The sequence below is a fragment of the Thalassophryne amazonica genome, chromosome 1, assembly GCF_902500255.1.
Source record: "Thalassophryne amazonica chromosome 1, fThaAma1.1, whole genome shotgun sequence".
In the NCBI taxonomy this organism is placed as follows: Eukaryota; Metazoa; Chordata; class Actinopteri; order Batrachoidiformes; family Batrachoididae; genus Thalassophryne; species Thalassophryne amazonica.
In genome coordinates this window covers 73,372,356-73,384,785 of record NC_047103.1, presented here as the reverse complement: position 1 = coordinate 73,384,785, position 12,430 = coordinate 73,372,356, and the positions used below count along the sequence as shown (strand labels likewise).

The following is a 12,430-nucleotide window of genomic DNA, read 5'->3' as shown; positions in this document are numbered from 1 at the left end:
ATCAAACTGTCGCCGAGATTTACTAGCGTCAACAGCATGCTCCAAAGTTTGTTAGGCCGCAGGTCCAAATACTTGGCCTGGAAGAACCGGCAGTGATCGGAGTGTGCCTCTGCAGGATTCAGACAGGGGGAATGGTAAATGGTCTGCATTTATATAGCGCTTTTCCATCTGCATCAGACGCTCAAAGCGCTTTACAATTATGCCTCACATTCACCCCAATGTCAGGGTGCTGCCATACAAGGCGCTCACTACACACCGGGAGCAATAGGGGATTAAAGGCCTTGCCCAAGGGCCCTTAGTGATTTTCCAGTCAGGCGCGGATTTGAACCCATGATCTTCTGGACTCAAACCCAACACCTTAACCACTGCAAAAGCCACACCTGACGTCTAGTGATGGTAAGGGTTGACATCAGTCTGCCAAGCTCTCTGGACATATAAGCAAAGGTTTGGAGTGAGGCATCACTAACACTTTGCGTAGCATCATCAACCTCTGCCTCCCTCAAAGACTTTGAGAGGGCAAGGGCTAAATAGGACAGTGAGTTGCCTCAGCGACCGATGCGAGCAGCTGTGTCATAGCTTTTGGTGAGGAGGTCATCAGTGACCCTACACTGAGGTCGTGGGCAGCGGGCATCCGGCCGAGCAGTATCAGCCGGAGCCACAACTAGGTTCGCAATAATGCTGTCAATGGCGGGCATACGGTTCAGACCATACTGCGCCGAATCACACATAGAGCTAAGGGCTCTGCAGTCCTGTGATAGATGGGTCAATGATTTGGGGTCCACCCAACATCGGTGGAGCTCCTCGATATATGGTTGTGAAACCGGAACGTTGAACTCAGGCTTCTGAGTGACTTTGAAAAAGGCACTTGAAGCGGTGGTTTCCGCAGGGGGATTGTCGACCCCAAGCCTGGATAAAGCCAACTGAACAGCTTGCTTGACAAAGGATAGTCCAGGTCCAGTTTGCGGCAGGGACTCTGCCTCAGAGGTGTGGCAGCCCACTAATGAATGGCTTTGAGAAAGACCCCTCTCATCCTGATCCTCCACACAGTTTATATCACTTGTCATGTACAAGGAATCAGTCACAGCAATAAACTTGACATCTTCCTCCTGCTGAGTCACTACATTGGTCTGATCAGCCTCATTAGGGACAACAGGAACTGTCACGGCATCCCTAGGCTTTAGATTCAGAAGCAAGGACTTAATCTGAGCAAACTCAGAAGTCAACGTTTCGACCTTTTCAGCCAAAGCATGGTCATGAGTAACCTTCTTAGCAGAAGGGGCTCCTGCATGTGGGCGTTTACGGCGCTTTGGTTCCTTCCTGGGGTGGCACAATTAAGGCAGGCATCGCCAGTCAGGGCTTCCCTCAGGTGTCCGATCCCAAAACACGAGGGGCAAAACATATGTCCATCATCTGGGCTCAAGGGAGCCAAACAGGTACTACAGCCATGCAACAAAGGCCCAGATAGAAAGACAAAGCGTGAATCACGTGCAGTGTAAATATTAACATGAGGCACGGAGCGTGAAGCACTCGCAGCCGCCAACTTGACACGAGGCACGGAGCGTGAAGCACTCGCAGCCGCCGACTTGACACGAGGCACGGAGCGTGAAGCACTCGCAGCCGCCGACTTGACATGAGGCATAGAGCGTGAAGCACTCCAGCCGCAAACTCGGCACGAGGCACGGAGCGTGAAGCACTCCCAGCGTAAAAGCTAATACAAGGCCTGGAGCTTGAAACACTCACAGCCACAGTAATAACATGATGCACACAGCCGAAAAACTCACAGCCCAAGTGCTAAGTCACTTACAGCAACGACGACAACACATAGCTGCTAGCGGAGCTGTTAAACTTAGCAAAATGGCGGCAGCGCAGACGAAGTACTTCAAGGAGTGGAAAACACTCACGGCAAGCCCAACACAGTACACTATACTGGTTCTGATACACACACTACCACGTAGTTAATGGGGTTAATGACACAACTAAACAAATAGCCAGCTTTCTTCGAAACAACAATTAATGTGCACAGAGGAAAATACCCAGCAGGGCAGTGGCGAAGGCGCACACCCGGCGTTTAGGAAGGTGTACTCACGATAGCTGTCAGTCAAAGAACACAAAAAACAGTGAAACCGTGTCTCACAGCCTCTGGAGGACGTGTGCAGTGCATGTAGCTCCAACTGAAGGTGGGTTGCGAGGCTACAAGCGAGAGCGGCAATCGCAGCTAAATGCGTTCTCAACCGCTAAGAATGCGAGAATGTAGAAAAGAAGCGAGCGCTGGGTGCGTCTGGTATATAAAGATATACCAGACGATGTATATTCTCGATGTAGTTATCCAGGTGCTAAAGCACCGCCCTCTGGCGGTCAGGAGGAATCAAATAGAACTTCTGTTTAATTTTATTTATTTATGTACATCTTGAACATGTGTCTGGCTAAACTGTTTTGGGAACCTCCATGTTTACACTAAAACATTACATTTTCAGCTCTTTAGAGCTGATTTTCAGGGTTTTAGATCCATTAGACCAACCCAAAGATAAATTCATGTAATAAAAGTTTGGCGTTATTAGTACCCTCAGACATTTCAGCAGTTTATCAGTTAATTTTTTAGTTTGCGAATATCCAAGCTAGCTAAGCTTTAGGCTTGCTGGCCACGAGTAAACCAAAAGCTAAACAATGTCATGATATTGAAAACAAGGGTAAAGGTGATCAGTTTCGTTTATTTGAGTGAGTCCTGTGCAGAAAAGTAAACATTTGTAATGAGTCAAAAATGCACATCATGGAGGGGGTTATTCATGTATTTATTTGTATCTCATAAATCCATCTCTCCATCAAAATGGGTGAAAGCAGATTAAAAATGAATCTTCTATACACATCGTCTCCAGTAAAGGGGCACTCTGTACAGTGTCGTTGGTGTTTACAGTGTATCTACATGCGATATGTTAGTTTGGAAACACTTCAGATAACCCAAACCTGTAGGCAGCACAATAACGACTCTCCTGCTGCATATCACGAATAAGTTTTACTTTGACAGGTTACTACTGTCCAAGGTTTACTTACTCTAGTTACCTGCTACAGGGAGGGCAACCTGAAACATCCACTTCTGATAAAAAGAAAGGCATCACAGACTTTCATCAATGACCTGGAGGCTCTGTGTATTAATTATAATATTTAAGTACTTTCATTATCTTTATACAATGGATATTCACATACAGTTAATTGTCTTTGATTAAAGTTCTGTTCAAAAGGAAGCACAAAGTGAAGCCATTTGTGACTTTTCTTATGCTTGCTCCTTTTGCTACAGTGGATGTTCCTCTTCTTGTCTCTCTTCACACTAAATCCATTTTAGATAAATGACTGATAACTAATCACAAGCTCTAACTTGGAAAAAGTTTTGCTGCTGCTCGCAGCAGTCTGAAAACAAAAACCTAGAAAAATCCTAAACGGTGGTGTGCCACTGCCAATGTTTCTCCTGCAATGCAGACCACTGACTGAAACGGTAAGCACCAGAATCGTTCAAATAAAAAATAAAAAGAACAAAGTGGGGCATGTCTCCTAAAGCACCAAAGAGCAGAGTAAAACAAAAAAACACATCATCATGGCTACTTCTGTACGCATTTTCTACTTTTCTGAAACCACCAGTTAACTGTCAATTAGGCCTCCTCACCAAAACAGCAAATCACTGTGCGGGGCTCAAGTAAATAAACTGAACAGTGTTCTGCACCTGGTGCTGACCAGGGCATTTTGAATCCTGCTTTCTTTTTTTTTTTTTTGACTGTACAGGCAGAAATTCATCTTCAAGCTTCTGAGTGTGGTACTTTGGGTCATCTACTCAATCTAATGTGTAGTGTGGCAGAGTGGTGAAGAAGAAGGGTATCTGCACAGGTGAGAGAAAATTTAGAAGACAGCAGTGTTGTATGAGGCGGTGGCCCTGACAAAAGAATGGAGGCGGAGCTGGAGGGGGTAGAGCTTGATGATGCTGTTTCCTTAGGTGTGACCAAAATCTACAGGATTAAGAATGAGCATATCAGAGGGACAGTGGTGATACGGCCATTAGGAAACAAAGTGAAAGAGGCGAGCGTATATGCAGAGGAGAGGTGCAGGGTACATCTGGAGAAGGATGCTGAGGATGGCACTGCCAAGCAGCAGGAAAAGAGAAAGGCCAAAAAGGCTTATGGACATGTTGAGGGAAGAAATGCAGGTGGCTGGCCTCACACAGGAATGTGCAAAGGACACAGTGAGATGGAGACAAACAATGTGCTCTAAGACGATGCCTGCATGCATGCGGTATTTCAGTATTCATAATACTACATTCAAGCCATTCAAGACTGGAACAGGGCTTTTTTTTTTTAAACTTATTTCACTATTGTTCAAGCTTTTACCTCAAAACATCTCAAGAAATGTACTAAATCATGACATTCTTGAACTGGTGGGGTGTGTGTGGCGTGGTCACTGTCACACGGCATTTTGGGCATCGAAACAAACATGATCTCAATTAAGCATGGTGGGCTGTGTACAGTTCACAACATGGCCATAAATTCAGAGGCAAATATATAATCAGGATGCTGTGAAACACAAACTGAGTCATGCAATCAGTTGCGTTTTTAATTTCACGTGTTGATACTTAAATGGCAACTTTGAATGTCATGATCGTGTTCATTACACTTGCCAAATGGAGCCCTTCTTCTTTGCCGTTGTAATACGGTAGGTGACTGCAGCTTCTCTGGTAAACCTGCCATAGTTGCCACTGCCACAACACACACAACTCATGGTTTCAACAGAAATTGGACATTTTAATGCAGAATAGTCCACCTTAGCACAGTGACCGAGGGACACTGGAGTCCATCCATAACACAATGAATGTTTGATGGAATGAAAGTTCGAATACTTTTGAGACACTGCTGAGTAGAGGAAGGTGATCACCACAGTCTTCTTGTCTTTTGAGGCAGCCAAGCAAGGACATGAAAATTACTCCAGAAATTTGCTAATGGATCAATGAAAAATCAATCTCAGGCACCAGATACTGATCCTAAACACACCCTTTAAAAGCTCTATAGAACTAGAGCTTTAAAAACTAGGTCATGTTTTGATTATAAAATCCTCTCAAGTGTACTTTCAGTCTCTTAAAAAGTCAGCCAACAGTGAAGAGGCTCAAAAAAAAAAAAAAAAAAATCTGTTTTGAAAACAGGAGCAATAATGCTGAAAATGCTTGCATATTTAATCATTAATGTGCAGGGGCTGGGAAATGGGATTGAGACAGAAAAAAAACCCTGTAAATTAGGATTTGGTTTAAAATGACAAAATAGCTAGCTTATATACATTGGTTGTTATCCTGTGCAATTCTATAGTTACTTTAAATTGGCTGAATAAACAGCGATGGGAAAGGGAGGAGCGCTGAAGGGGACTCAGCCTATTCCTGGCCGAATCCTTCTGTTTCCTCGATGGCAAAGAGCAGTTTCTCTTTCAACTGTTCAAAGCTTTTGTATGGGGGCAAGTCCAGACGGTTAAAACTGAAAAGACAGAAAGAAAACTAAAGATTAATAATAATCATTTTGAGAGTTTTCATGATTAATGAATCAACTAACTATGAACATTTGTCACATATTGTCTAAACACTAGTTCAGGTACACAGCGCAAAAGCATCTGTTCAAATACACATTGATTTAAAACAAAAAAAATTTAAACTTTGTAAACCAGTTTTCCCCAGTCCCACATATTTCAAGTTACCAAACAATACATTTGAAAAGCATTATAAACAAACAATCATCCAGAACAGGGACACACCACACACACACACACGCTGCATCTCATCTCATCATGTGTGACAATCACAGCTGATGAGAGCCATCCTCTGTGCGTAAAACACTGTGTGCTTCCACTGACAGAATGCTGCATAATTATTTACCAGTTTGCAGAAATGCAGTTGTTGAATACATTAAATGCTATTTCATTTTTTATTTTTAAATACCAGCACACAGTTAAGTGGATGAGTTTATGTGCAAATGGAGCACACAGGTTGTGGATGTGAACATGGAGCTCTTTCAGCTGTACAGAGCGTGGAACTGTGCAACACACTGGTGTGTGTGTGTGTGTGTGTGTGAGTGAAAGCAAAATAATTGTCTTCATGTGACGCCATGTTTATTTGAGATTGTGTTCTTCACTGTGGGAATGCACTGTGAAATGTCCTTGCTTAATCCAGAGACTGTTCATGCAGTTTGTGCAGAACGACTGATAGCCACATGTCTCTGTCTGACCCAGAGTGACACAGAGTCTGTTCTGATCGTGCCGAACTGCAGTCTTGAGACAAAAACATTTTCTGTGGGAATTCGTCTCTCCACAGCCTGTTTCCAGATGAAGTCATTTTCAAATAGCTACCAGTATCAGTTTGGGGAGCCTTTGTGTTGTTGTGTTGCTTGCCTCTACTGGTGGTTGGCTCTCACTGCGGTATTGTATCACTTCCTGTTCCGGAGCACAGCGGTGTTTTTCTGTATCTGTTAGCTGTTTAATCTGCGCAGTTAGATTGATCTAGTTATCTAGATTACGATTTGTTTCCCAGTGTAATCTTTACGTGCCTTAACTAAAGCACTCCTTCTGCTGAATCACCTCTAAATTATTCACTTTGCGTGTTTTTAGGAATCCGCTAGGTTAGCGTAGCTACTAGCTCTTAGCCGATTTAGCATGGCGGCTTCTCCTGTCTCTCCCACACTTTTCTGCTCTGGGTGTGAAATGTTTAGTTATTCCTCGGCCTCCTTTAGCAGTAATGGTACTTGTAATAAGTGTAGCTTATTCGTAGCTTTGGAGGCCAGGCTGGGCGAATTGGAGACTCGGCTCCGCACCGTGGAAAATTCTACAGCTAGCCAGGCCCCTGTAGTCGGTGCGGACCAAGGTAGCTTAGCCACCGTTAGTTCCCCCCTGGCAGATCCCAAGCAGGCTGACTGGGTGACTGTGAGGAGGAAGCGTAGTTCTAAACAGAAGCCCCGTGTACACCGCCAACCCGTTCACATTTCTAACCGTTTTTCCCCACTCGATGACACACCCGCCGAGGATCAAACTCTGGTTATTGGCGACTCTATTTTGAGAAATGTGAAGTTAGCGACACCAGCAACCATAGTCAATTGTCTTCCGGGGGCCAGAGCAGGCGACATTGAAGGAAATTTGAAACTGCTGGCTAAGGCTAAGCGTAAATTTGGTAAGATTGTAATTCACGTCGGCAGTAATGACACCCGGTTACGCCAATCGGAGGTCACTAAAATTAACATTAAATCGGTGTGTAACTTTGCAAAAACAATGTCGGACTCTGTAGTTTTCTCTGGGCCCCTCCCCAATCGGACCGGGAGTGACATGTTTAGCCGCCTGTTCTCCTTGAATTGCTGGCTGTCTGAGTGGTGTCCAAAAAATGAGGTGGGCTTCATAGATAATTGGCAAAGCTTCTGGGGAAAACCTGGTCTTGTTAGGAGAGACGGCATCCATCCCACTTTGGATGGAGCAGCTCTCATTTCTAGAAATCTGGCCAATTTTCTTAAATCCTCCAAACCGTGACTATCCAGGGTTGGGACCAGGAAGCAGAGTTGTAGTCTTACACACCTCTCTGCAGCTTCTCTCCCCCTGCCATCCCCTCATTACCCCATCCCCGTAGAGACGGTGCCTGCTCCCAGACCACCAACAACCAGCAAAAATCTATTTAAGCATAAAAATTCAAAAAGAAAAAATAATATAGCACCTTCAACTGCACCACAGACTAAAACAGTTAAATGTGGTCTATTAAACATTAGGTCTCTCTCTTCTAAGTCCCTGTTGGTAAATGATATAATAATTGATCAACATATTGATTTATTCTGCCTAACAGAAACCTGGTTACAGCAGGATGAATATGTTAGTTTAAATGAGTCAACACCCCCGAGTCACACTAACTGTCAGAATGCTCGTAGCACGGGCCGAGGAGGAGGATTAGCAGCAATCTTCCATTCCAGCTTATTAATTAATCAAAAACCCAGACAGAGCTTTAATTCATTTGAAAGCTTGTCTCTTAGTCTTGTCCATCCAAATTGGAAGTCCCAAAAACCAGTTTTATTTGTTATTATCTATCGTCCACCTGGTCGTTACTGTGAGTTTCTCTGTGAATTTTCAGACCTTTTGTCTGACTTAGTGCTTAGCTCAGATAAGATAATTATAGTGGGCGATTTTAACATCCACACAGATGCTGAGAATGACAGCCTCAACACTGCATTTAATCTATTATTAGACTCTATTGGCTTTGCTCAAAAAGTAAATGAGTCCACCCACCACTTTAATCATATCTTAGATCTTGTTCTGACTTATGGTATGGAAATAGAAGACTTAACAGTATTCCCTGAAAACTCCCTTCTGTCTGATCATTTCTTAATAACATTTACATTTACTCTGATGGACTACCCAGCAGTGGGGAATAAGTTTCATTACACTAGAAGTCTTTCAGAAAGCGCTGTAACTAGGTTTAAGGATATGATTCCTTCTTTATGTTCTCTAATGCCATATACCAACACAGTGCAGAGTAGCTACCTAAACTCTGTAAGGGAGATAGAGTATCTCGTCAATAGTTTTACATCCTCATTGAAGACAACTTTGGATGCTGTAGCTCCTCTGAAAAGAGAGCTTTAAATCGAAGTGCCTGACTCCGTGGTATAACTCACAAACTCGCAGCTTAAAGCAGATAACCCGTAAGTTGGAGAGGAAATGGCGTCTCACTAATTTAGAAGATCTTCACTTAGCCTGGAAAAAGAGTCTGTTGCTCTATAAAAAAGCCCTCCGTAAAGCTAGGACATCTTTCTACTCATCACTAATTGAAGTAAATAAGAACAACCCCAGGTTTCTTTTCAGCACTGTAGCCAGGCTGACAAAGAGTCAGAGCTCTATTGAGCTGAGTATTCCATTAACTTTAACTAGTAATGACTTCATGACTTTCTTTGCTAACAAAATTTTAACTATTAGAGAAAAAATTACTCATAACCATCCCAAAGACGTATCGTTATCTTTGGCTGCTTTCAGTGATGCCGGTATTTGGTTAGACTCTTTCTCTCCGATTGTTCTGTCTGAGTTATTTTCATTAGTTACTTCATCCAAACCATCAACATGTTTATTAGACCCCATTCCTACCAGGCTGCTCAAGGAAGCCCTACCATTATTTAATGCTTCGATCTTAAATATGATCAATCTATCTTTGTTAGTTGGCTATGTACCACAGGCTTTTAAGGTGGCAGTAATTAAACCATTACTTAAAAGCCATCACTTGACCCAGCTATCTTAGCTAATTATAGGCCAATCTCCAACCTTCCTTTTCTCTCAAAAATTCTTGAAAGGGTAGTTGTAAAACAGCTAACTGATCATCTGCAGAGGAATGGTCTATTTGAAGAGTTTCAGTCAGGTTTTAGAATTCATCATAGTACAGAAACAGCATTAGTGAAGGTTACAAATGATCTTCTTATGGCCTCGGACAGTGGACTCGTCTCTGTGCTTGTTCTGTTGGACCTCAGTGCTGCTTTTGATACTGTTGACCATAAAATTTTATTACAGAGATTAGAGCATGCCATAGGTATTAAAGGCACTGCGCTGCGGTGGTTTGAATCATATTTGTCTAATAGATTACAATTTGTTCATGTAAATGGGGAATCTTCTTCACAGACTAAAGTTAATTATGGAGTTCCACAAGGTTCTGTGCTAGGACCAATTTATTCACTTTATACATGCTTCCCTTAGGCAGTATTATTAGACGGTATTGCTTAAATTTTCATTGTTACGCAGATGATACCCAGCTTTATCTATCCATGAAGCCAGAGGACACACACCAATTAGCTAAACTGCAGGATTGTCTTACAGACATAAAGACATGGATGACCTCTAATTTCCTGCTTTTAAACTCTGATAAAACTGAAGTTATTGTACTTGGCCCCACAAATCTTAGAAACATGGTGTCTAACCAGATCCTTACTCTGGATGGCATTACCCTGACCTCTAGTAATACTGTGAGAAATCTTGGAGTCATTTTTGATCAGGATATGTCATTCAAAGCGCATATTAAACAAATATGTAGGACTGCTTTTTTGCATTTACGCAATATCTCTAAAATCAGAAAGGTCTTGTCTCAGAGTGATGCTGAAAAACTAATTCATGCATTTATTTCCTCTAGGCTGGACTATTGTAATTCATTATTATCAGGTTGTCCTAAAAGTTCCCTAAAAAGCATTCAGTTAATTCAAAATGCTGCAGCTAGAGTACTGACGGGGACTAGAAGGAGAGAGCATATCTCACCCATATTGGCCTCTCTTCATTGGCTTCCTGTTAATTCTAGAATAGAATTTAAAATTCTTCTTCTTACTTATAAGGTTTTGAATAATCAGGTCCCATCTTATCTTAGGGACCTCGTAGTACCATATCACCCCAATAGAGCGCTTCGCTCTCAGACTGCAGGCTTACTTGTAGTTCCTAGGGTTTGTAAGAGTAGAATGGGAGGCAGAGCCTTCAGCTTTCAGGCTCCTCTCCTGTGGAACCAGCTCCCAATTCAGATCAGGGAGACAGACACCCTCTCTACTTTTAAGATTAGGCTTAAAACTTTCCTTTTTGCTAAAGCTTATAGTTAGGGCTGGATCAGGTGACCCTGAACCATCCCTTAGTTATGCTGCTATAGACGTAGACTGCTGGGGGGTTCCCATGATGCACTGTTTCTTTCTCTTTTTGCTCTGTATGCACCACTCTGCATTTAATCATTAGTGATCGATCTCTGCTCCCCTCCACAGCATGTCTTTTTCCTGGTTCTCTCCCTCAGCCCCAACCAGTCCCAGCAGAAGACTGCCCCTCCCTGAGCCTGGTTCTGCTGGAGGTTTCTTCCTGTTAAAAGGGAGTTTTTCCTTCCCACTGTAGCCAAGTGCTTGCTCACAGGGGGTCGTTTTGACCGTTGGGGTTTTACATAATTATTGTATGGCCTTGCCTTACAATATAAAGCGCCTTGGGGCAACTGTTTGTTGTGATTTGGCGCTATATAAAAAAAATTGATTTGATTGATTGATTGTACATAAGGGTGTGCTCAAAGTGCTGATTCACACACACACGCTCAGACACTTGCTGTATGCTGTTCGTTTGGTGTGTCCAAAGTGGTTTGTATAATAAACCTGTTAATTTTGACAGTCAACCTCCTGCCTCTTCCTTAAACGACAGCCAGAGAGCGCTTGGTCCAAAGTTTGAAATTTTGCCTCCATAAGCTGGTATCAAGAAATGGGATGCTCTGTGAACTGTCAGACCGGACCAGACGGATGGCCAAACAGATCTAGTAGGTAGAGATCTGCCTTGTACACACTATTAATGGACGGAGGGCCGACCGGCTCCGGGTTCCCGATCGTCAGTGCAGCATTCCATGAACCGTGGGTGTTGTACCAACAACACTGATGAGAGAGGCTGTCATTTTTATTGTGTAAGTTAAAACTGACTGTTTGACAACCAGGTGTTGCAAGTTAAAGAAAAACCTGATGAAGTCAACTGGTGCTGGAGAAATATGGGGACAATTGTCTCATACATATGAATATGTGGGTGAGAGATTTTGAGTTCCTAGCAGGAGGTAGCTTAAGCAGAAATCAATTGGACAAACTAAAAGAAAATATGGATAAACAGAAGGCAAAGGTTATGTCAAAAATGAGTGAGGACAGTGGACAGACAGAAATGTTATACCGCGTATGCCGTATGAATGTGATTTAAGAAATAACAGAAAGATGGGAGAAAGAATGTTGAAAAGAAGGAACTAGAGGGGAAAAAACACACACACACACACAAACAAGTACCCGCTGGACAAACATGATCAGCTAATAATCCCTTCTCTTCTCCTCCTCCACCTCCCTACCCCCTCAACACCCTCTATCCGAGGCTGGCTGTGCCCGAAGTCAAGGGTCCAAGTCAGCGAGGGGAGGACTGATGTCCTGTGTATCGCCGACCCCAACTGCCACAACAAGTTCAGCAGCTTGACGCCGCCCAACCAGGTCCGTCCGCTCCACCACAAGAGGAGCCCTTACCACCTCCCCCATCAGAACTCCTGGATGACGATGATCCATCTGGCACTATGGGAGGCCAACCGCAACCACCCGTTGAGGGCAAGGCTGTCCACCGCTCGCCTCATTACACCAGAGCCCGCGGCACCAAGCCTCAGCTGAAACAAGACGTCTTTCCCATGCCAATGATCGAGTTTCCTGGTGCCCACAGTGAAACCACCATATGTGGAGTGAGATGATGACTGCTGCAAAACACTATCTCCCACCACTCAGCCAAGGTGGAGAGGGGTTTGCTGAAAAACTGGAGGCTTTCTGTCACGCCTGGAGACCGAAAGGTGAAGAACTGACCAGCCTTTTAAAGACACTTGTTCCATCAATACCTGAAAATCAAGCTGTGGTTGAAAGACCACCTGCACAAAGACAGAGCTCACCTG

At 43.5% G+C, this 12,430-nt stretch overlaps 1 protein-coding gene across 1 annotated transcript in view; it reads right to left on the bottom strand.

The window, feature by feature from the left end:
- Positions 1-2,773: 2,773 nt before the first annotated feature.
- LOC117511792 (NEDD4-like E3 ubiquitin-protein ligase WWP1) overlaps positions 2,774-12,430 on the bottom strand; it is a 143,598-nt gene continuing 133,941 nt past the window's right edge. The window contains 1 exon segment of the mRNA XM_034171695.1: positions 2,774-5,498. Within this exon segment, the coding sequence (XP_034027586.1) occupies positions 5,399-5,498 (100 nt within the window). The 3' untranslated portion in view covers positions 2,774-5,398.